At 48.7% G+C, this 25,826-nt stretch overlaps 1 protein-coding gene across 10 annotated transcripts in view; it reads right to left on the bottom strand.

Annotated features, from left to right (window-relative positions):
- The window catches only part of ASXL2 (ASXL transcriptional regulator 2), a 134,353-nt gene that overhangs the window by 74,448 nt on the left and 34,079 nt on the right, over positions 1–25,826 (bottom strand). For all 10 annotated transcript variants that reach the window (XR_015708589.1, XR_015708590.1, XR_015708588.1 and 7 more), the window contains one exon: positions 5,031–5,139. Coding sequence is in view for 4 of the 10 variants with exons in the window: in XM_087776253.1 (XP_087632379.1) it covers positions 5,031–5,139 (109 nt within the window). In the remaining 6 variants the exon portion in view is untranslated. Of the gene's footprint in view, positions 1–5,030; positions 5,140–25,826 lie in introns of those variants that run through there.

Raw genomic sequence — 25,826 nt, 5'->3', positions numbered from 1 at the left:
AAGGGCGAGAGGCAACAGGCACAAAGCGAAACACGTGAATTCCACTTCCGTGTAAGGAAAGACTTCTTTACTGCAAGCACGATGAAACGCTGGAACAGGTTCCCAGAGAAGCTGGGGAGCCTCCGTCCTTGTAGGAATTCAAGATTAGACCGTGACTGGATACGGTCCTGAGCTGCCCACTCGCGCTGATCCTGCATTAAACAGTGGGCTGGACTAGACAGTCTCCAGAGGTCCCTTCCCACCACCACCCCGCGATTCCAACCTCCCCTTGCTTCGCAGACGGCAGCCCCATAGCTCACAAAGCCCATGCAGTGCCAATGGCTCTCCTTCCAGCTGGGCCTCCTCCTACCAGCGAAAGGTTTTCACCAGTAGCTTCTGATGCGGTGTCCAGTCTGCGCTGTGGATCCCACATTCTCTCGAAATTTCCATGCCAGACATCAGTACAGGATCTCCATTAACATCGACGCCTGCACGCACCTGCAGCTCACCCTACTGCAAGTTCTGCTTTCGAAGCAGAAGTGAACTCTGAACTGCAGAACCGTCTTCTCTACACCATACTTCTTCTTTCAAGAAGTGAACTTATTCCCTTTAGTGAACCACACTGAATAATCAAATAAAATTTGGTCTCTTAGCTATCAGTCCTATAAATGCATCTGCTAAGATGGCGCGCGCTGGCTTTAGTATCTGCGGTAAAAGTTGAACTAGACAGGCTTCTCCAAATATCACGTTAAAAATATTCCTACAAACTGGAATCTTCCAGGCTGCTGGTGAACAGCAAATTCACTGCATACCGTGGAAAAATTCAAAGGTGAAATGCACAAGGGCGGAACTACAACATGATCATCCAAACAGGGACAGACGCTATTTTGTATTCCACATTAGCGATGAACTTGGGACCAGCAGACCTGAAGATGGCAGGCAGAAACACACTTGGAAATCACCAGGCATGAAAACACCGTTGGGGTGAGAGGTCTACGCGACGGTCAATGAGCTGACGTACGGGGCTTCCAAACAACGGGCCTTGCAGCAGCTCGGCAGGGCTGGTGGTCGCTGGGATAAAGGCGAACCTCGGCGCAAGCAGGGGCCGCGTGGCTGCTGCCACGCCATGGGACGGGGAGCTCAGGTGCTGCACCGAGAGCGAGCGCGGCTGAAGGAGGGGGACAAGGGAGCACCGGCAGCCGCTCCGCGTCCCTCCTCGGGCAAAGACGCCCCCAGCATTCCCACCCCGATGGCAGCGATGCAGGGGAATCCAAGAGAGAAACAAGGGCATCCAGAAGTGAGAAAAGTCTAAGACAAATATACACAATGTGTGCGTGCCTCGTGCATCGGTTTTGTTTAGATTTTTTCTATTTTACTTTTTACTTGCTTAATCTTTTCTCTCTCAACCTCCTGCCACAATGACTCCAGTTTCTCAGCGTCAGCATACCAATTTTCAGTCCAAATCCTACAAGCGTACGTGGAAGGTCAGAGCATCGGCTTCACTAACGTTATCCAGTCATGGGTCTTTTCAATGCAAAGTACAGGGGGAAGCAATAAATAAAAACACACAGAGACACAAACTGGGTAAGCAGAGGGTACCAGAGACAACACTGAAGACCAAGAGGCTCCAGTCACTGGGCCACCAGGACCCTCCAGATAGCTCCGGAGAGGGCCAACATGAGCTTTTTAAGTAATATGATGGGGAAACAGAGGAGAATGAGGATTTGGGATATTGGCGGTGGGCTGAGGGATGAGGCAAAGCTTACAAAGGAAAGTTGAGGGGAGGGGGGCAGGGGAAGATCCAAGTGGGGGAATGAAACAAAATCACCCCCCCAAAGCTCCCCCTGCACACGCAGCCTTCGCAAACGGTGAAAAACACACGTTAGGAGGAACTCAAATACCCGAAGTGACCAGAAATTCAGCACTTTTTTGCTGAATTTGAAGGCAATTTTGCAGTATTTGAAGGTCATGCTTATCTGTTTCATTCTGTAGTACACAGAAGTGCTGCTGGGGACCGAGCAGACTGCTCAGGCTGTACGAGGAGCAACCAACACATCTCCACTAGGGCAAATGCAGCTCACCTCGAGATTTGGGGTTGCCCCAGCAGAGCAGTGCTGGCTGATTTGGGGTGTTACACGTCCCTTCAGCAGCAGAGCAAGGCCAGAGCATCTAAGCATTCTTCAAGAGATTAAATGTTATTCTTTGCTCCCCCCTCCCCATGCAAAGCTCGGTTATTATCTCTAGACCGGTGAAACAGTCATTTCGGGATCCAGTTTCCTCTTGGTATCATCACAGCCAAGCACGAGTGTGCCTGAAGTCATACGCCCTCCACATCCACCCTGCTTGCTGCTGCCAAAAACACGCTGCACCTAGCAAAAGAGAAGCCTGCCCATCGGCTCAGGACCTGACCTTAAACAAACCTTTGCAGCTTAGCTGAGAAAGCGGTCGTGTTTCTTGAGAACTGCAAACCGTGCCTGTGCGCTCTGCTTTGGGGCAGTGCCTGTTCGCTGCCGCGAGCAGGCTCAGCACTGAGACACGGAGCGCTCGGTGCATCGCAAATCACTCCTGACTACTATAATTAGGCACGGTTTGGGGAAAAGAGATGATTAGGTACTTGGAAACAAAGCAACAAAAAAGAGGAACAATAAAATCACGTTAATAAAAATTAATGTGAAATTTAGTTCAGTCGCTAGCTGCCATTAGGAATTTTCCTCTGGAGCATCTCCTGGCCACCAGCGTTAAGCAAACACCTCCAGAAACAGCTAATCCTTTGAACATTATTTTGCAGAACTGACATACACCTCAGTTACGATTCTCTAATCTGTTTTACATATCTTTACCATCAAGTCTAACCAAAAAAGCAAAGGAAGATCCCAGCAGCCTACCAGGCTCCCTACTACTAAGTTCAATGATACTGCAGTCCAGCTCAGTGAGCCAGCAAAAACGCAAGCGCAACTTTGCTTCGCTCACCGAACATTTTACCATAAGCGTTCTCTTTTAGGAAGCGCGATTTACTGGACGCCTGGCTCTCCTCCTCTCCACGCGGTGTCACAACACATCGCTTGGGGAACGGTCAGCCCTGTTCTACACAGCTTTCTATTTCTAAATTGCTGCCTAAAGCCATCGTGCTTTGTCCATCATGGATCCTCCAGAATATTTCTCATCCAACACATCAGCTTCACAATTCCCAGGCTCCTCCTGGCACTGCGCTGGGACTAAATGCGGCAAAGGGGAGCTGGGACTGGTGCCGCAGGGCTCAAGATCTCCCTCTTTCCTGGCATTCTGGGTTTCTCGCTGCTCCGTGGAAGACGCCACCTCCAGACTACACCACCCCAGGGAAGGAAAGCCCACAACAAAACTGGCAAGCCTTTAGATATGCAGGACACAATACGCCTTGGGAGTAACTCCGCAGCTAGTCTAGCCTCCTGTTTAATACAAATCATTACCTTTAATCAACTTACTCCTACACTCAGTTAAATAATATTGGAGTTTTGCTGAAGCTTAATGTTAGGAAACAATCAGTCTTAACTCGCAGATCTCATGAGCAAAACAAACTGAACTACCACAGTAACCCCAACAGTCTGTTTTGCTGTTCAAATGCACACTTAAACTTGACTTTGCTGAGATTTAATCTCTAGACGCTGAGTTTGCCTATGATCCACCCCACTAACGATGTGCTCCCAATCTTTCAAAAGGGACTTTTTTTTTTTACATCTTGAATGATATTGCTCTTCTCTGCACCTTTTCAGCACAGCTTTGCCACATCATGACACAGAATTCACTGACAATGACTCAACTGCTTGTCTACTGCCAGATCTAAATCTTTTCTGGAGTCCTAATGACCTGACAAAACACTGCTATCCCAGCCTGCATTTAGGGTCTGCCTTCTTTATTCCTAAAATGTAAAACTTTATACTTTTCTACAGTGAAACAAACAGAGCAAGATTAAGCCCAGTTTATCAGCAAACAGATAACGACTTTCCCTTCCTTGCTGGTTATATCTCTGGCAGTCCTTACCCTAAACGCACTTGTTATCAAAATGGTGATTTATGTACTTTCACTTAAACGCCCTGAAATCAGGTCAACCTCTGCTTGGTACAACGATGCTCAAAGAAAGAAGTTTGCCAGATGTCTTGCAATGGCATTTTTGGAAGCTCTGAAGCTGTTCTGCTCTGGTGGCACGTCAGCCCCAACGCACTGCTCCCAGAGTGACGTCCTCTGTCGCCACGTTATATACAGGCACTCAAGGAACAACGTGCTTTCCCAGTTTACAGGGTGGAGGGAGGAGACAGCGAGAATGGGACTCAACTTAGCCAAATTTTTGACAACGAGGACATCTTTTTCTGGGCAAGTCTTAGTTGATTTCCTTGGTAAACTAAGTGGCACTTTTAAAACAGTTTCTCATATATTTTGAATATTTTAGGATGAGATGAATGTCACCTTAGAAGTTATTATTTCTCTCTAGTGAGCACGGAGTGAGATGAGGAAAGCAGTCCCAGCAGACTCCTCCACTGGAGAGGTTTATGTGTAGGGAGGGGAATCCTATCTTAGGGCACAGTCTTCAGAGTCAGATTTACAGAACATCAAGAACAGTGTGAGCGGGCTTCATTCTAGCAGTTTAACTGGGGAAAAAGGTTTCACATAAAGATTATTTTTCCATATGCCAGCCAGATAAATCAAGAAATCTACATGTTTTCCCTGCAAGTGCTCTCCGCCTGCTAGCCATAGACTGAGGATACGGTAATTTCTCATTTCTAGATACAAGCTGAGATCAGTGAAGATGAAGTTACCCTTTTAGGGCTAAAATTTCATTACAATTTTAATTACTCTTTCATTTCTGGGATAGAAACGTGAATAAAACCCAGCACCTTCCGTTGTATTTTCAGCACACAAACACCAGACTTGGTGTTTGCATTTGGAGGGAAAGTTTACGCTACATTCATGCTATCGAGGAATGGTTCCCTCTTCAGGATTATCCTAATCCTACATATTTTCAAATGGATAAAAGTCACCTGAGCATTCAAACAAGATTCCCCAGCCAGGCCACTTACCTTCAGCGTGTACACTCCCATGCGCCCCGGGACCTTATAGAAAATGCCCTCTTCCCCTCGGGAGTTTGTATGTAACATAGCATTCAGGCATGCAAGAGGAGAAGTCCCGCTGAAAACAAAAACACAAGGTTAATGTTTGAATGTACTCGGTCAGTGTTAATCTTCTGCTGGGAGACGATCACGGCCCCTCACCTGACCATCATGCATGCAGAGGCAGAAAGATTCCCGATCCAACTTCTATTCCCAAGGAGAATACAAGTTGAAGCTGCCGTAATAAGCAACAGTGAAACCCATCCACGTACCCACGCTCCAGTTCCAGAGAAGAAAAAAAAGCAAACAAAAAAGCCCCCAAGTTCAGGCTCCCCAATGCTTCTTTGGCCAACATCAAATCCGTCACACGTTTTTAAAGCTCTAGATATTCAACGTTGCTCATCTGAAATTCAGAGCAGATTTGTTGTGAGCTAACTGCTGACTGCAGAGATATTTAAAGTTTGGGGTTTTTTTAAAGAAAACCCACAGCCTACTGAAATGGGAGTTGTGGGATAAGGAATGGAAACCAATTATGCAATTTCCCCTGAAAAGAGTGGAGATCTTCTATCCCAGCCAGGAGAACCGAGAGAGAAGATCCATATTTTCACCGCTGCTGGTGGGGGTTTCTTTGTTTGGTTTTTTTAAACCCATCCCGCTGTAGAGAGAAGCAGAATCAGGTGGGCACGGCAAGACGGGTGACTTCTGCTCCCGCTGCAGGGTCAGGCTGATCGCACCCTCTACGAAACAGGGGTCCTTGCTCATAAAGCATATTCATCTCAGGCACAACCCCTGCACACAAATTAAGCCAGAGGATTTTGCCTCCCAACACCCTGTCACAAAGGCTGGAACCAGAACCATCAAATTGACTAAAATCCTAAATTTGTGACTGATTAACTGAAATCCCCGAGCAGGAATAACAGCTGTTTGTCTGCAGTAAGTTTTGCTATGAACATTCAAATAAACGTGCATCAAAAGCAGTGAAATAAGCTCATATAAATATAAGGTCAATAAATATTTTCCCTGGGAGGAAAGGGAAATAAAGGCTAGGATGAGCTCAGCCCTCCGAAGGTTCAAGCAGGGGACGCGCACTCCAAGTTTGCCTAAGAGCAGCAAAACAGCTCAGCCGAGTTACTGATGTCCACTACACGGAGAAGCCAACAGCCTGAAATAGGTCCCGACTCCTTTGCCCCAGCACGTATAAGCCAACAGGTAGGAGACCCTACACGGATCAAGCTAACAGGTAGGAGACTCCACAAGGAGGACTGGCCAGGCGTGGAGGCTCACCAACCACAGGAGAAATACCATTAGAATCATAGAATCAAAGAGCCATTAAGGTTGGAAAGGACCTCTGAGATCAAGTCCAACCGTTAGCCTAACTGCCTGATCCGCCTCTAAACGATGTCCCCAAGCACCACATCTCCCCGGCTTTTAAATAACCCCCAGGGATGGGGACTCAGCCCCCGCCCCGGGCAGCCTGGGCCAGGGCCTGACAGCCCTTTGGGGGAAGGAGTTTTCCCTAATATCCAACCTAACCCTGCCCTGGCGCAGCTTGAGGCCGTTCCCTCTCGTCCCATCGCTTGTTCCTGGGGAGAAGAGACCGACCCCCCCGGCTCCAGCCTCCTTTCAGGCCGTTGCAGAGAGCGATGAGGGCTCCCCTCAGCCTCCTCTTCTCCAGGCTGAGCACCCCCAGCTCCCCCAGCCGCTCCTCCCCAGCCTTGGGCTCCAGCCCCTGCCCCAGCCTCGCTGCCCTGCTCTGGCCACGCTCCAGCCCCTCCATGGCCGCCTTGGGGTGAGGGGCCCAGCGCTGAGCACAGCATTCGAGGGGCGGCCTCCCCAGTGCCCAGCACAGGGGGACCATCCCTGCCCTGCTCCTGCTGGCCACACTGTTCCTGACACAAGCCAGGATGCCACTGGCCCTCTTGGCCACCTGGGCACACTGCTGGCTCATGTTCAGCGGCTGTCGACCAGCACCCCCAGGCCCTTTCCCGCCGGGCAGCTCCCAGCCGCTCCTCCCCACGCCTGCAGCGGTGCCTGGGGTTGCTGTGCCCCCAGTGCAGGACCCGGCCCTGAGCCTTGCTGACCCTCACCCAGTGCCTGGGCCCATCGACCCAGCCTGGCCAGGGCCCTCTGCAGAGCCTCCCTGCCCCCCAGCAGATCAACGCTCCTGCCCAGCTTGGTGTCCCCTGCAACCAACGTTACGAGAGGAGACCTAATATTTCTGTTCCTAGACCCAGTCCCACCTGTGCTGACTGCTGTGCAAATGTACAGCAAGACTGGTCCCCGTCGGAGGGATCGTGGCTGCCGGCGGGGAGCTGGCAGGGCACCATCCCAGCTCCCCCGCCCACAGCATGGCAGACCAGGATCCCGCAGGCTGCTCGCTCCTCCAACTGAGAAACAGGCTCAGAGGAGTACTCGGACTCCTGTGGGAGCTCTGCGGTTGTACTGGGATGCCCCACGGCTCCGGCACAAGCCTGGGCAGGGGCGCACAGTCGTCCCCCACCAGCAGAGATCCCCGGGGGGTTGCAGCCCACAGTCGGAGCAGATGACCTCCTTCAAACCTACGTTACTCCATGCAAAGGGTCAGAAAACAGCCTCTACCTCATCTCTGCTCTGCAGGATCCTGTGCTTTCTGAGTTTTGCCAGCGTCATTTGTTAATAAATACTAGTGAAAACGGTGATGAGGAGGGAACTTTCTAAACCCCAGCCCAAAGCTCACCTGACCGCTCAGCCTGATGCTCAAGCAAAAACCAGCGGCGCTGGGGGAAGCCGCTGAGCCTGGGGCGTGCCAGGGACCACCCGCTCGCCCCGTTTTGGTTCTTACGTGGCAAAACTGAGTTTCATTCAGGTACTCTCACACTGACCCAGCTACTACTCCTCTGGCTAACAAATGTCTTTTGGAGAGGCAGCCAACCATGATACAACAGAGAAACCAGTAACGTGAGCATCTCACCTTGATCCCTGCTGAGAGCTCGTGCCTGTCTTCAGACACGGCATGTCTAGGTTGGCATTCCAGCCAGAATCCCTACCACTGAATATAAGCTTCTCCTAAATACACTCGCACGCAGTTGCCAACCTCTCTCCTCATCACCTCCTCGGCTCCCCCCACCAAAACCAGCTCTCGGCTCACCACTCCCTGCCGCTCCCACGGCTTCCCCGTACACCTTCCCCAGCGGTGCAGCAACTCCGACACACGTGAACACCGCAACTGGAAGCAACTCTTCTCCCACCAGCTTCACCAAGGCTACGTGCTAACTTCACAAGGCTAATCCTCTTCTCCAGAAAGCCACAGGGCCTCCCTGGAAGCTATCATTCAGTGTGATTTCCTACAGCAACCCCAAATTCTTTCCAAAGGCATTGCTCCCCAGGGTATACCCTTCCCTTCTTTATGTCTTTGCTCCTGGATGTGATTTCTGCACGCAAGCACTACGCAAGAACTGCACGCAAGTATATTTTATACAGGCCCAGCTGTAGCTGGCAGTATAAACAATATACCTGTCCTTCTCTCAATGTTCATCATCATCCTTCCTATCACTGCATCAAGAAAATTACCATTTTACACTTCTTTCCAGATGACTAAGAGCGTGTTGAGCAGCACTGAACACGCCGAAGCATTCCCACGTTCAGGAAGCTCTGGGGCAGCGAGGAGAGCTCTGCCACGTACCCGACCTTCAGCTCAGGCAGTACGCTCTTTTTAAAAACTCTATCAGAGCAGAATAGCAATGTTAAGCCAAGTGTCTAACAAAGTCTAGGCAGAGCTGCACTTTGGAAGCTCACCAAGGAACGAAGCCTTGGCAGGACTTATCTTTACAAAAGCTATACTGGTCTGGCATCTCCACTGCTCCGACTGAATTGATTCCATTGTTTAACAGTTTATCCACTATTTTTGCTTTATTTCTTTCTCGTGTTTACCCATCTATAGTTACGTGTCTTCCTCTACAGGCTCTTCTAGAAAGCTGGCACAAATGTAACACTATTCTAGCCTTTCATAAAGCTTACTGCGAAAAGTTTAGAAGGTAAAAATCAGTTGACAAGTCCTACCTAACTTTAAAAAAAAAGGGGTGGTGGTGGTATTGAATCTGGGTATAAGATGCATGGTCTTCATGTCATATTGCATCCTTTCTGCCTCTGTGAGCGAGCACCCACGAGCCCTCGAGCCCTTCCTATACCAGCCATCCTGTTTTCCCGACTCCCAGGCAGTTTCCGCCGCCACGGCGGGGCAGGGCGGCAGGTCAGCCTTCCCCAGAGTCCCCCGGCGCAGCTGCAGAGCGGCTGCTGCCGCAGGGTTACGGGAGCTGCCTAACCAGCAGCCTCCAGCTTCGCTGAGCCGGATCGAGATCTGACATACAAACCTCCAAACGGAAAACAACCATACCCCAAAGGATATTTGGAAACAAGGCAAGAGGCTCACCCCAGAAGGCAGATGAAGCCCTAACCAGCGGGGCTGTACTAAACCTGCCTGCGTCCCAGGGGAAAGCACCTGGGGCATTTTCCTTTGATAAAAGGTGTTGCTGCATGACTACAGCCGCTGACCCACAGCTCTGACAGTCTGCTAACAAATAAAGGTGCAGTGAGACTGTGGTTGTGTGTATTTGGAGATGAAACCTGTTCTCCTCCGAACGGAAAGATTTCATCCCTGGCTTGTTCTGTGCTGCCCCTTTGCTCAGAAACCCCCAAAATTCATTTAATGCTTTTCCCAACCACTTGCGTTTTGCACTCAGCCTACCTTTTGTTATTTGAAATGCAACAGCTGCCTAAAAATAGCCTTAGGAAGCAGATGTTACTATGCCATTTATTTTATTGCCTTTTTTTTTTTTTTTTAAATAATGAAGGCCATCTCTGTTTGGCAGGAACACACACCAGATCATCGGCCGCGTCTGACAGTTCCCGTCATTCCACCTCAGAACCAGTAGTTCGAGAAGCAGCTGAGGTGAAGGACGGGTTCATCCTGACCCACTGTTTCACTTCAGTCCCTTCCCTCCCACCCCGATCCCTGCTGCGCGGCAGGCAGAGCCACAGCCAGCCTCCGAGACCGCTGACCACCAGCTTCCATTAGCGCGACTGCTAAGGGACCAGTCCTTTTGGAGGTCTCAAAGCAGGATTCAGCCTTCAGAAAAGATTAAGTGGAGCTCAGCAAGACTACGACACGACTGGTTCGTGACTGCCATGCTCCTTCACGTCCCCTTTTGGGAAGCTGCATGGGATCTGTAGGCATCAAGCCCTTTCTAAAGCTTCTGAACTGAAACATTCTCCAGCTTTGCGATCACGGCCATCGATAAGCCCAAGCTGTGGTTCTTGGCTTGAAGAGGAGGGGTTTGAGGTGCGGACACACAAACCTGCTCGGTTTACAGGGGCAGGAATTGCATTCCTGCTTTCGAGGGCAGCCTCACCGCAGGCTGCTCTTCTACCAGTTATCTACAGCAAACTGGCTCACCGGCTTACTGGGGTACGGACAGACAGCGTGTGCACAGCCATGGTGAAAGGAGAAAGAAGAAAGGCACATCCACCCTCATTAACATCAAATTGTCCCAAAGAAACCTGAACCGACATTATCCCTTCTACCAGCTCCCCTCCGTCACCTTCCCACAGGTAATGCTCGGAAGCCAGGGGCTGCTTTGCCCCTCCTGCTCCCTCTCCACGTAGGGCTGCTGTCATTTATTTAATTAAGAATCTTCCAAAATGAGCAAAGACCAATTATTACTTTTCCCATTGTTTTAAATTTCCGCATTCCCCTGTTCTCACCGCCCGCCCTGTCTTCACCCAACATTAACGGCTGCTACAGAGAGGCAGTGGGCAGCAAAGGAATCTCACTCTTAGTTAAATGCGAGGTCAAACTATTTGCCCAGATGCTGGCAATTCGGTGGGAATGCCTAGGGAAAGCACAGCCATCTCCTACCCTAGCAGTTTAGGAACAGGGGCTGAATTTGAAGGCAAGCGGTGCAGCACCCTACAGCCCCTCCGCGGCTCCCTCCGACGCGGCACGGGGGGCGGGTTGGGGCTTTTGCTTTTGGAGACACGGGAAGGCTCCTGAATCACAACGGCATTTTTTTTCTACTAATTCAGTTTGCAAGGTTCTTGTCTGGGATGCGATGCACACTGTTTGACAAAGCAGCGGGTACAACTCTCAACTCCGTTTTATGGCACCCAGGTACCAGTTTTTTACGTACACCAAGGCACTTGAATTAAGATGCTTCATCGAGACAGGGCACGCTCGGGATTTTACTGAACTGCTGGGGCTTCCCCCAAGAACTCGCTACTGTACGAAGAGTTAGGCATGATGTTTCATTAAAATCAAAACATTATGTCCCACCCTGTGTTTTTACAGCTAATTAAGCAGAGTTTCAGCACTCATTACAGCAAGTTTTTCAACGCAGATAAATATTTTTACATCACACGTACTAACAAATTGTGTGAAAAATATTATTTCCCATTAGACTTACGCATAATTGAGAGATAGGATAAGAATTAGTGAGCTGGCAGGTTTTGTGGAGAGCTGGTAAGGGTTCACAGCTAGGAAAAGCCTAGGAAAAGCCTAGGAAAGCTTCAGCTTGAGCTGGTTCGTGCTGGTGCTGCTCTGGTGCTGCTCCGGTCGCTGGTGAGCTGGGGTAGCTGCTGTCAGCTCCTGCTTTATTCCGTGCTTCAAGGCGGGGAAGAGCAAAATTTAAGTTTTCCAGCCCCTGCCTCCCTTGTAACACGACTTGTGCCAACGGGAGAGGGACTGCCCCCGCACCAGCTCCAGCTGCCTGGACTGTCTTCATCCTGAATCTCATTTATGCACTGAAAATAGATTACATGCCCAATCAAGATATTGTGACTTTATCCAACTGTCAAGTAATGCAAGCCCTTTTCAGATATACCCAGGTATTTCAGTAGTTTATGTCAGTAATTAATTCTGTTTCACCAGGCCACTTTCCTGACACCAAAAGCGTTTTCCCGATGAAAACAGGATAAATTCCTGATATAGAAAATAACTGACTCGGACATCCTCCACCTGCAGAAAGTTACTGGTGCCTCATCTAATGCTTCCAACAGGCATTTCTGACAAAAACGGCAGCAGAAGCATTCCTGCTGCTGTTCATCACGACGGCAAGAATACCGCTCCCAATGCAACCGGGGGAACAATCTGGGGCTCAGCCTCTAACAGCACGCTGCTGCTTTTTCCATGCAAATATTTTTCAGAATTTTATGTTTTAGGTGCATGCGTACACGTGCAACATTTGTGCTTCTGTGAGTGGAAAGGATTTTTAGCTGTATTTTCATTTACGCGCTGACAGCAATGTATTATCTAAACTTTTTATTCCAATAGGGAATTAGCTGGCAGCTACAGCAAAAAGCAATCCTATTTTAACTATCGTGATAATAAATGGGATGCTCACCGTCACCAGTTATCCAGTGCTCAGAGCCAGCCCACTGGCAAATAAACAGCACCCGTGGGAAAAGCAAGATAAATGTCCCTTTGTTTTTTGATACTGCTTCACGTCTCAGCTGAGCAATACTTCTTGGGGCCGTTCAAATCAGAGCAGTTGCTTAGGCTGATAAATTCAGCTGATGTTAGCGGTCAATTATAGGATTTGCTCATTGAAATGAGCTTGTATTAAAGTAAAAAAATATATTTGCAACAGTTTAGGAGATGCAAAGGTAACTACAACAACATTTACCAGGACTAGTTTGGTTTCCACAGTGTTACAAGTCCATACTGAAACTTCCCAGTTTTTACTTCTCAAAAAGGTAAAACCAGCACGGCCTTTCTGTAAATCTGCCAGAACGTGGGCAGCAAACTCAGCATAAATAGGACTCACGGTGCCGGTGCAAGGGTCGCAATCCAAGCTCTCATGCCTAGGCCTAGGATCTTCTTCATTGCAACTGGGAAACACCGATTTGTTCACTGTTTGAAGCTTTAAATCATTTTCCTTTCCCATACCTCATGCATTATCCTCACTTGCAGTACACATCAGCTTGAGAAAAACTAGGGAGTAACGTATCCACCCATTCAAAGCTACCTTGATCAAAAGCAAAAAGAAACGGTTTAAGTGCTGACACAGGTTTTAAACCGCAGCATCAAGAATATTTTCATTTACAGGTTTGAGAGAGAGGTCCCATACCGGCAAGTACCCACCAGTACTTACCAGGTGACCACCCAGCGCACGGCTCGAGCAAGTACAAGTTCTTAAACTCTGATATCATCAGAGCAGGCACCGACTTTTTAGCTACACAGCCCCTTCGACAGCAGGGTCTTCACTGTACGTATTTTGTCAGCCAAAGGCGTGGTACTTTGTGAGCTGAACCCCTTCAAGCCTCCTGCGTCGGGGCAAGCGTTAAGTGCCTGGGAAGCGGCTCTTTTGGTTCCGAATTCAGTTCCCAACCGTTCCGCTCCTATCGCTGGGCTCTCCAGTGCTGCTTTCCACTGAAAACGGAGGTTTAGTACCGATTCCCTTCTAACACCGACTTCCCAGTTAAAAGCAACCAATTTAACAGATTTACTGGAACTTATAAACCTGTTTATCCTTACAAACCTATGATGGCTACATAAACTATATTTTTTTACATTGTTGACTAAACAAGGGGTTTTGGTGGCTTCTGAATGTCTATTCTATTTTGAAAAATAACACTTTTTCATATCTGCGCTTCCATTTCATCCATGAATGAGAAAATGGATCTCAAAGTGATCGACAGCAAGCGACAGTCCCTCTGCCTGCAGAATGGCCACATTCTTTGCCTATTTCATTGAATTCCTGAAAGGGCTAAAACAGTATAATAATAATTTTTGTAGCTAAGAGGTAGTTGTAAGGCCAGTCTATGGCATAAGAAATACATATTCTGAGCTCTCGCCCCTCCAAGAATTTCTCTAAGCCACTTAACGTCTCAGAGACGTACATCCCGAATTTTCCTTCTGAGAATTACCCAATTCAAGCTGTCCTTAAATCATGGCATTTTAAACTCCACATTAAATGCAAAGCTTCTTTGGACTGAGCAGGAAAAAAAAGGGTTTTGAGAGGGGTAAAGGTACGGAGGGTTAAGGTGAGGCCTCTGCTCGGAGCAGCTGCCTGTTGCAGGGGAGGAAGGAGGTGGAGCATCCCTCCCGCAGCAGCATCCCTCCCGCAGCAGCATCCCTCGCGCCAGCCCGGCTCCCAGCACCTCAGGGACCGAGCCGACTTGTTCCAATTTGCAAACAAAGCGTGACCAAATCATTTTTGTTCAGTCACATGCGGACAGGACACTGGATTGAAATTTTTCCATCCTGTGGTATTTGAACTTAAAAACCTCGCCCTCGGAGCACCACGCGAGGTGTATCTATCTATCGAAAGGTTACTTTATATTAAGGCTCCGTTTTTAATTTGCTTAGCAGAGCGTACAGTGTTTCTCCATGTGTGCACAACAGCACAGTCTTCAGCCTGGTGGATGCGGCCGATCTCCTGCCACAGGACCCCCTCCAGAGCGGGGCCACCACCCTGGGGCTCCAGGGGCTCCTGCGGACCAGGAGCACCTGCTGATGCTGCTGGGCACCCACACCACTCCCAACTCGCTGGTCTCCCACCAGAAGGGTGCCGTAGCACCCAGCAACCTCGGTACCAGGGAAGAGTTAGTTACTACCTTCGGCTCTAAATGGAAGCTCAAGATAAAAGTGCACCCAACGGCGAGCGCCTCCATTTCACATCGTCACCGCACGTCGATGTAACTGGATAAAGACGCCCAAATGCACTGGACTGTGTTCAAGGGTGAGGGTTTTTCCCAGCTCGCTCTTTTGAGCATCCCCTTCTTCCCCACTTTCCATGTCAATCAGACATTCACACAAACAGCTTTTTGTTTATTAGTATATTAAAATATGACAGTTTTAAAAAAACAATAGTTTCAGATCTACGGAAGTGTCAGAGCAGAGAGATATTGTAAGCAGACACCACTGTACCAACTTCAAGCTTGTTAAACAAATTTATGATTTAGAAAAGCAGCTTATTTTACGTGTTAAATTTTGCTTCACCCACTATGCAGTGCCAAATGTCCCCGAGACAAAAGATGCACAAAAATACATCATGCAAATCAAGCACACCCCCCCCCCAAATGCCGGTTTGCAGACAGCAGGGTTAATTTGTAAGACACCAAGCATTCACATGCTATTAGGCTGACATTTTCCACAGACTTCACAAACATTAAGATCGCAAGTTTGCATCGCACGGAAGCGCTAATGCAAACGGCATGCAGGGAAGGCAGGTTAAGGTAACAGAAGCATGAACGCCAGGTATACTACCGTTGCTTGGTTTCTAAGTCTGTGTGAAACAAGCAGTTGCTCTTTTAATTAAGGCTTTTGCAGCTTGCGTTAATAGAGAAGAGTAGCTTTAGAACAATCAGCAGTGGTTCTTACCTTCTGGAGTTGGAGTGCAACCCAAAAAAAGGAGAGAAACACCCCTTTAAAAACTTGAGCAAAACAATCGTCTGATCATTAATACGAACCCTCCCCCCATCCACCAGAACCAAATTTTAGAAGTTTCAGGCAGATCTCCAGTAATACTAAGACCAGGTTATATCAAACAGACACGGGGGAGGAAGCTGGAGACCGGTCAGATTTTTTCAGTCTGTTTTCAAAGAAGTTGGCACCCAGCTCCCAACCCCAGGCAACTCCCAGCTGCGTTATTTTCAACCTTCACCAGTTAACGAACTTTTCAGAGAAGTCAAGTGGACCCCTTGGAAATCTCACAGGCAGACAGACAGCGGAATAGGAACCCACTTATTCCTTCACGCACCCTCAGCACTACTCACAGCTCACAGCTCTGGGTAAAATAGCAGCCCTGCAACCCAGAGGAGCGCGACAGACTGCTGCCAGTTTAATGAAGCCAATAGCTATGGTGCAGGAATGAGCACGCACTGCTTCATCACCTCCATGGGTAACCCACCGTCTCGCCAAGTCATTAATAATGCAAACTAATACACCACTGGCCTCATTTAAATATTTCCACAGTAGTGGGGCTGGGGGCAGGTGAAACGTTTCATGCTATAAAGCCAATTTTATGACACCAGCACTTGATGTTCGTGGGAATTTGTGCAAGATCAAAACAGCGGGAGTGCAGCCGGCGATCGCAGGGAGTTCAGGTGGAGCCGTGCTCGGACCATAGCGTACCAAAGGGTGGATGAAGGTCTGCCTGGAGGACACTGTAAAGCTCTTAGGCACACACTGAAGTTGGGCTTTATTTAGGGCTTTAATTAATGGTCTGTCATGACAACTGAATCTGACCTGCGGGAACATCAGTAGGCTCTGACAGCGTACGCCGAGTCCTGGATGAGATTAAACACCCTTGTGGAAGCGGTCTGAGTTTCTTAGACGTGGTTTGCAGGTGTAAGCAATACCTTCAGGTTTACAGCACTTTATTTGCTCCACCTTAACAGTGTCCACAGATAAGATACTTGTTCGTGTGCCGTTCACATCCTCGAGGGACTATGCAGAAACTAGCATTTTCTGATTTTAGAGGAATTCACATAGAAGAACCTTCCTCTAAGGCTTTTGGGGCACAGAGTTAAAATTTCAAAGTTTTTGGGTTCCCCCCCTTTGTATTTCTCCTACAGAACCACGAGCCAGTTCATACTGAGGAGAAGTCCTAAATCTAGGTATTTTTTGAGACCTTGGCTCTAGTGTTTTCTAGAAGAGCGAGTCAAGCGTTAGATTCCTGCAGTGACCATCAGTAGAGTATTACACTTCACATTTCTCCTTGCAACAGCTAATATACCCTTTCACGCGATGAAAAACGATGTGTAATTTTCTTTTGAGGAGACAGCAAAAACTGCTAGTACTGCAGTCTCAGGTAAGATTAGAGAAGTGGAATATTTTGTTAGTTATGGATTTGATACCTTTATATACGGGATATGAGAAGAGTCACCTAGTCAGAGTGTCGCCTACATATCACAAATATATTTAACACTCCCTGCTACTGGTAACGACATGATCTTTCTCTATAACCATTCTCTTTGAACTATTGTTTTTCAAACCAACATTTTCCCCTACATGTATTATTTATGGCACCCACTAACTTGTCTCCGTGTTTTTGCACGGACACCGAGTGGTACAGAAACCTGTGGCTACCTCCACTTTGAGCTGAATTAATGCTAACGAAGCAGACCAGAAACAGGCCCTGGGAGGGTCTGCCAGCCCCGCGGCGGCCCTCAAGATCAGCGTTTCATTCTGTGGTCTACGGGGAAACCAAGCAGGATCCCGATGGGCACTATCAAAGGTTCGTGATGCTGAACCAAGAGACAAGGCGGCCTGGAGCTGGTGGTGTTCAAGGGGCAGAAGTTGCATCTCCAGCTTTTCCTCACTTCAGGAATAGCCCTGGTAGGGAACCCCTGCCTGCTTCAGAGCAGAAAATCCCGAACAACGGGATAGTCACAAGCGTCCAGAAGAGACGCTCACCAAACATTCCGCTAACCTCGTTAAATATTAATCTGTAACTGTCACTGTGACTAATACTTGACAGCCGTTGGACCAAAAATAGCTTTAACCTGTACTTTACACCAGAGACTTCACACACAAATTCCACTCGGATACAAAGACATCATGAAGGTCTCAAAGAGAATACCATGTTCTGGTGGTCTTCAGTTAAAAATGTAAGTTGATAACTGTTTATCTTCTCCAGAAAAAGCCAAATCCAACTTTCAGCTAACTAAAGGGGGGGGAAAAAAACAAACAAAAAACCCAAAACAAACCACAAGAACTTACTGCACCAGCATTTACTGGGCTTTGCTGCTGCCAGCCCCTTCTCCTGAAGGCTTACAGTAAGGAACAGAGCAAAGCTGAAGAAGAGTCTCAATTAAAATGTGCACGCCTGTAAGGCTGGCCCTAGGGCACCCGCTTCCAACAAATTCCCCTTTCCCATCAGGAAAACATTGGGAAAGAGCCCCAGAATGCCAGCTGTGAGTAAGAAGTCCTGCACATGACAACCCCAAGAGGTTCGTAATACTTTTATGGACATTTTATAATACCCATCTTCCAGCAGAATGAAAAAAATCTAACTAGATAGAGAGATTTGAGGTAACCCAGCCCTGGTGGTTCTTAAAATACAAAGCGCAGATGTCCCTGTCCTATCCTCCCCATACACACTCAACATTGTCTATATGAAATCCATAAAACATGAACTCAAGGTGTTCCAACTCATTTGAAGATTACTTTTAAAGAAGCTGTGGATTAAAGAATGTGTAAAGTTACTTAAATGTTTGTCAGCTGATGGCTTCAGCTAGCAACAGCGCCTTCCAAACCAGCTCAAAATTTGCAACTTCACACCTTGAGAGGGGGGAAACCAAAGCTGTTTTGTGCTAAGAGCGTGACCTGTTTGACATACGGTACCCCAGCGGCAGGTACTAGAGGCAGCCCTTTCAACTGTACTCCCTACCACAAATAAGCCTATTAAGGCTTCGAGGTATTGAAGTGACTCACCGTCTTACAGGAGGCACTGAAGCCAAAAGGCCACTTTGCTGAGGAACACGAGGCTGGGAGCCACGGCTTATAGAGTCACTTCGATGGGGAGGCACCTCTGGAGGTCACCAGTCCAACCTCCAGCTCAAAGCAGGAGCAACTCAATCAGGTGTCTCAGGGCTTTGTCCAGTCCAACTCTAAATAAACACCTCCAGAAGCAGAGGTCACACAACCCTCTCTGGTCCTGCTCTGGTGTTTTGTCACCCTTACAGTGAAAAGATTTTTCCCCTCATATTCTCATCAGAATTTCCCATCTCTCAACTTGGTTCATTGCCTCTCAGGCCACCACTGTGTACCTCCATGAAGGGTCTGGCTCCATCTTACAGAAGCTATCGATAGAAGTGAATGCTCACCAGAGATGCCAACCACCAGATTATGAAAAGCAGTTTTGGATATATCAACTTTTAAATGTACTGTCACACAAAGAGCTCAAGCAGCAGTTTCCTGGGGTGGTTACCTACGGACTGCCAAAGCAACGTGTGGTTCCAATACTCTGGACCAGCCTACACAGAGAAGTGGTTTTTTGGCAAACATTGTGTTACCTGACCTCCTCGCTGTGGGATGCCACAGCTATCACCAGGCAAATCTGATCATACATATTATTTTAAGAAGCTATGAAAAGCTTTACTTGAATGAATTAACACTGTAAACAAACCAAGCGTGCCTGGTCTGCTGCCTGCCAACCCTCGATGGCTGGAAGGACAACTCCGTCCAGCATCGCCCCCGAAGGGGTCCTGCAGCACAGGGCAGGCGAGGGGCCGTGACGCCTAGGCGTCAGTGCTCTCACCAAAATAATTCCTCGTGTCCTCAATGCAGACAGAGGCCTTTAGGGAAGACTATACAGGCGCAGGTAACGAACTGAAAGGAGCTGCCTGGAAGATTTTTCCCTGCAGTTGCCTTGAGGACAAGTCCTCCAGCGTAGAGCGCCTGCTGCCCACACCTCCAAACATCTCCTGTACAGAGCACTGGCTGGTCAACACAGCGCATGTGCAGAAAAGCCTGCCCATACGACATGAAGATGCTACATATTCCAGTCTTTGCCACTAGAAAAAATTTATTGGTGTGCTTAATTTGTATTCAAGAAGCTACGTGGTTAGCCAAGGTCAGAGAACGCTATAGGAACCCAAGTGTCCTCTCGAGGATGCTTTGCTGTAGGGCCATCCTAAAGCACCTCTGGCAGGTCCTTCCAGCTGTTCCCACCGCCTCTACCCCACTCCCGCCAGGCTCCCTACACACCAGTGGCAGAAAAATAAGCTTCAAATCAGCTCTCTCACTTCAGCAGGTTATTTCCCAGTTTCCCAGCTTCCTGCTGTCACGAGGAATCAGGAGGCAGCGCAAGCGAGCGGAAAACGCGAGCCTGCAGCAGGTCCCGTCACCACCTCAAGCCCCTTCCCCTCTCAGGTCCTGCCCGACCAGGGATTTTTCAGCCACAAGCTCAGATGATCAGAGGACACTGAGGAAACACTAAAGATGAGCTCATCAGCACGTCAAGTGGCCTGAAGCCATTTTAAGAGCAATACCATGAAGGTTGCTTTGACCTACACCGATTTCCTTCATCAAAATTTGAGCTCTCAGTAACAGTTAGCTCATCAGTAAAAATACCTCTTATTCAATATATGATTTCAAGTTGCCAATGCACAGATAGTCATTAAAAGGAGACAGCAAGCAGACTACACAGCAAGAAGTTGTCTCCTTAGTATTTTGATCATCGACAACAAGGATGAAGGCAAAACTCTGGACGTGCTTACTCCACAAGAAATTATCAAATAGACTATCAAATATTCTACCAAGATAATTCTGTGTATTAGTCAAGCACATCTAAAAGGTAGACAATGGCCTATATATGTTCCTCAACTATAAGGTCATGACCAGAATCAGATTGAGCTGATGAAAATTCTTCATTTCTTGAAAGCAAATAAAAGTGTCCAGAGCCATTACAGAGTTTGCTGAAGGATTCAGTCTACACTTAATGTGCTCTGGACTTGTAAAAACATTGAAGAACTGGAGAACCTACAGAGGAAGCGAGTTATAAGATCTGCTTTTCGGGAGGTATAATCCAAGATTTGCAGTCTCACGGCAAACTCAGACCAGCAAATCTTCATGCTGTTTTGTACAGCTGCCCTTCCAGGCAGGGGGGAGAGCACGGCTCAGGCTCCACGCGCACCACAGCCAGCCAGCAGCAAGAGTAAGAGGCTTGCCTGCTATCTGCCAGACGTACCATGCGCGTCTCTTCCCTGGTTGGATAGTCTCAGTTTTCCCATTTCCTAATCTTTTTAAGATAGAGAAATGAGAAATATATTCTTCACTGGTTATCAATTGAATTCTCTTCACCTAGATGAGATTTTTTTTATCCCTGGGAGAGCTGGAGTGCTGTAATGGATGGCTAAACTCTTCAGAAGGGATAGGCAAAGAAGGAGAGGTGGTGGTGGAGCCCTGCATGTTGGGGAGTGTTTTGATTGTCTAGAGCTTAATGATGGTGACGATAGGGTTGAGTAAGAATCGGGGGAAGGCCAACAAGGCAGGTATCATGGTGGGAATCTGTTACAGACCATCCAACCAGGATGAAGAGGCAGGTGAAATATTCTATAAGCAGCTGGGAGAACTCTCACGATCGCTAGCCCTTGTTCCCGTGGGAGACTTCAACTTACCAGATGTCTGCTGGAAATACAACACAGCGGAAGGGAAATGGTTTCGGAGGGTCCTGGAGTGCGTGGAAGAGAACTGCCTGACACAGCTGGTGAGGGAGCCGGCTCGGGAAGGCACCCGATGGACCTCTTGTTTGTGACCAGAGAAGGCCTGGTGGGTGATGTGATGGTTGGAGGCTGCCTTGGGCATAGGGATCACAAAATGATAGTGGCTTTGATTCTTGGAGAAGTAGGGAGGGGGGGCAACAGAACGGCTACCTTGGACTCCCGGAGGGCAGACTTTGGCCTGTTCAGGAGCCTGGTTGACAGAGTCCCTTGGGAGGCAGCCCTGAAGGGCAAAGGAGCCCAGAAAGACTGGACAATCTTCAAGAAGGAAATCTTACAGGCGCAGAAGCAAGTCATACCCATGTGCCAGAAGACGAGCCGGTGGGGGAGAAGACCGGCCTGGCTGAACAGAGAGTTTGGCTGGAACTCAGGGGAAAAAAAGGAGAGTTTATGACCTTTGGAAGAAGGGGCGGACAAATCAGGAGGACTACAAGGATGTCGTGAGGTTATGCAGGGAGAAAATTAGAAGGGCTAAAATCCAACTAGAACTTAATCTGGCTACTGCCATAAAAGACAATAACAACATTTCTGTGAATACATTAGCAACAAAAGCAGGGCTGAGGAGAATCTCCATCCTTTATTGGATGTGGGGGGAAACAGTGACAAAGGATGAGGAAAAGGCTGAGGTACTTAATGCCTTCTTTGCCTCAGCCTTTAACAGTCAGACCAGCTGTTCTCCAGGTACCCAGCCCCTTGAGCTGGAAGACAGGGAGCAGAATGAAGCCCCCATAGTCCAAGGGGAAACGGTCAGAGACCTGCTACACCATGCAGACACACACAAGTCTATGGGGCCAGATGGGATCCACCCAAGGGCACTGATGGAGCTGGCAGAGGTGCTCACCAAGCCACTTTACATCATCTATCAGCAGTCCTGGCTAACCCAGCTGACTGGAGGTTGGCAAATGTGACACCCATGTACAAGAAGGGCCGGAAGGATCTGGGGAACTACAGGCCTGTCAGCCTGCCCTTGGTGCTGGGGAAGGTTATGGAGCAGATCATCCTGAGTGCCATCACACGGCACGTGCGGGACAACCGGGGATCAGGCCCACCCAGCACGGGTTTACGAAAGGCAGATCCTGCTTGACTGACCTGATCTCCTTCTGTGACAAGGTGACTGCTTAGTGTATGAGGGAAAGGCTGTGGATGGTGTCTGCCTGGGCTTTAGTGAGGCCTTTGACACTGTCTCCCACAGCATTCTCCTGGAGAAGCTGGCTGCTCACGGCTTGGATAAGTGCACTCTGCACTGGGTTAAAAACTGGCTGGACGGCTGAGCCCAGAGAGCGGTGGTGAATGGAGTCAAATCCAGTTGGCGGCCGGTCACCAGTGGTGTCCCCAGGGCTCAGCACTGGGGCCGGTCCTGTTCAATATCTTTATCGATGATCCGGAGGAGGGGACCGAGGGCACCCTCAGTCAGTTTGCAGGGACACCAAGCTGGGCGGGAGCGTTGATCTGCTGGGGGGCAGGGAGGCTCTGCAGAGGGCCCTGGCCAGGCTGGGTCGATGGGCCCAGGCACGGGGTGAGGGTCAGCAAGGCTCAGGGCCGGGTCCTGCACTGGGGGCACAACAACCCCAGGCACCGCTGCAGGCGTGGGGAGGAGCGGCTGGGAGCTGCCCGGCGGGAAAGGGCCTGGGGGTGCTGGTCGACAGCCGCTGAACATGAGCCAGCAGTGTGCCCAGGTGGCCAAGAGGGCCAGTGGCATCCTGGCTTGTGTCAGGAATGGTGTGGCCAGCAGGAGCAGGGCAGGGATCGTCCCCCTGTGCTGGGCACTGGGGAGGCCGCCCCTCGAATGCTGTGCTCAGCGCTGGGCCCCTCACCCCAAGGCGGCCATGGAGGGGCTGGAGCGTGGCCAGAGCAGGGCAGCGAGGCTGGGGCAGGGGCTGGAGCCCAAGGCTGGGGAGGAGCGGCTGGGGGAGCTGGGGGGGCTCAGCCTGGAGAAGAGGAGGCTGAGGGGAGCCCTCATCGCTCTCTGCAACTGCCTGAAAGGAGGCTGGAGCCGGGGGGGGGGGGGGGTCGGTCTCTTCTCCCCAGGAACAAGCGATGGGATGAGAGGGAATGGCCTCAAGCTGCGCCAGGGCAGGGTTAGGTTGGATATTAGGGAAAACTCCTTCCCCCAAAGGGCTGTCAGGCCCTGGCCCAGGCTGCCCGGGGCGGGGGCTGAGTCCCCATCCCTGGGGGGATTTAAAAGACGGGGAGATGTGGTGCTGAGGGACATGGGTTAGTGGTGGGCTTGGCAGCGCTGGGTTAACAGTTGGACTTGATGGTCTTCAAGGTCTTTTCCAATGTAAACGATTCCATGATTCTATTTTATTGTAGGTTCATTGTGGCTTTAAAGAGCAGCTTTTACATAGAGCAAAGTGTAACAGTTTTGATAGAGGCAGCTTTTTAACAAGGAGAGGAACATTTGTAAGAGATAATCTGTCCTCACACCCAGTGTGATCCCAGTGGGATCCAATAGGAACTTCATCCTTTTAAAAATAATTTGAGAAACCTGCATCCTTTTGAAAGCCCCCATTCCACCCCTACCCTGTGGGGGACGTTGGGTTTGTTCATTTTTTGGAGGGGAGTTATGTTGGAGGAAGAATTTACTAACATCAAGGAATGACCGCCCTGAGAATCAAGGCACGGAGGAGCATGCAACTTTGCTCCCCAACCCCATCTTATTTCCTAGCTCTGCAGAAGATAAAGAAATCAAAGTACTGAAGAACAGCTGGGAAATATTTTAGTGGCAAAGCCTTCTTCCAAGAATGAGGAGAGATCACGTTATTGGTCCTTAACTCAATCTGAGATGCACGAATATCCTCCAGCAGTAAGCAGCTTCCCTCTCCCTACAGTTATCACCTAAGTCTAGACTCCAGCCTGACCTCCGCTTGTATTTCTGAGACAAGTCAACGAGAGAGCTGTTTGCCTTTTAAGTTCATCCTCTCTCCTCTTGCAAGAGAGTGACCAAGTATAGAGTTCTTCCCCACACAGGCAAGATCCTCGTTTCACAGCACACAAGCTACTGGAGCAGTAATACAAACGGACACGGCTCTGAACTACACAGAAGCTGAAAGCCCCGTGTTTGCTTTCCAGACGAGGGCAATCAGTATCACTGTAGCTCTCATCACTCAAGACGACAGACTGTTCGCATTACCAGACTCACAGAGGACAACCTAGCCACAGAAATACAGTAGGCTTCTGGTTTTCAGCTAGCAAATTGAGAAGAAATATAGGAAACCAGTTAAGAAACCTTATGGAAGCCTAAAGTTACAGTGCTGGCAGCTCATTTACACAGGCGTCAGACTGAGCAGCTCCAGCCCACTTCACATAACCATCTCCTTGTCTGGAAGCAAGTTCCCTCCTCAAGGATGGAGGGAATCTCCAAATTCCTTGCAAGATGGAAGACGGACCAACTTGCCAATGAGAAGCACAAATTAGCCACTGCCTGGAGGGCAGCTAAAACTTGAAACCAAACTGTTCATGACACACGTATCTCTAGTCCAAATATGACTATTGAAAAGGGGACTTTGGCTTCTGTACTCCCCCCCACCCCCAAAGTGGTTTAAGAGTTTGTTTTGGTTTATGTTAGAAATTCCATGAATACTTGAAATAATAGTAGCCAGAGCACCATGGCTGTTTTCATTTTCACTGAGATTGAGCTAGTGTTTAGATATATTTCCTTGCTTAATTAGTATTTGGGCAAAAAAGTCACTGTGTTTGGACAGAGGTTCACAAGCTAGTATTTTACACAGTGTTCCCTATAAAAATCCAAGAAAAATAAAACATTCATGGCTATTAAGAGAAAAGGCTATGAAAGATACCTTTCAAAGATGCTAACACTTCAGATACTCCTACACTGATTTTAACACACCCAAGATTAATGAAATCCAATGACAAGCTCACAATTTTGACTGAAAAAGCTACTTATCAAACAAATGTGATTGTGGCTAACCCTTGGTGCCCATCTATCCCATCCACTCAAGTTTAGGGAACTTTCACAGCTGGCGTTGCTTGGGTTAACACCGTTATCCCATGCACCTTCAAAGCCTCATTTGAAAGGATAAGTGTCACAACATGCTCAGCCTTCCCCAAGCTGCACTGCCATCAGAGACAGGGCAACACAGGGCGCTGGACAAATCTTAGAGCCAGATATGGTCATGCTGCCAATTCGCCGAGTGCTTATCCACACGTGTTTTACTTTTGCAGTTTGCAAGCAGTTGACTTGTAGGTAGGAGGGGATCTCACAGGACTAGGGCAGCCTGTCAAAACAGGCAAATCGAGAAAATTAGGATGACCGATCACTTGAAAAGTATAGTTCTGGCTTGAGGATGCCTTAGGTCTCCAAAACTGACACCTCAGAGTCAGGTCCTGGGTTGACCTTTAAAAATATTGTTATTAAAATTGCTTATTTGAGTACTAGGATAAAATTGTAAATGCAGATAAGATAATCAGCCAATATCATCCAAGGTTTCTGTACTGCTACAAAAAAAAAAAAGCTCATCTTACGAGAGCCCTAGCCTTGTCCAAAAAATAGCCAGCTTGTCCTGCACGTAGCAGAAATCACTGCTCCCATTTCTTCCACACTCA

The sequence above is a fragment of the Nipponia nippon genome, unplaced genomic scaffold (genome assembly GCF_047370975.1).
Source record: "Nipponia nippon isolate SJK-2023a ecotype South Korea unplaced genomic scaffold, ASM4737097v1 scaffold_4, whole genome shotgun sequence".
In the NCBI taxonomy this organism is placed as follows: Eukaryota; Metazoa; Chordata; class Aves; order Pelecaniformes; family Threskiornithidae; genus Nipponia; species Nipponia nippon.
This window is presented reverse-complemented; position numbering and strand designations above follow the sequence as displayed.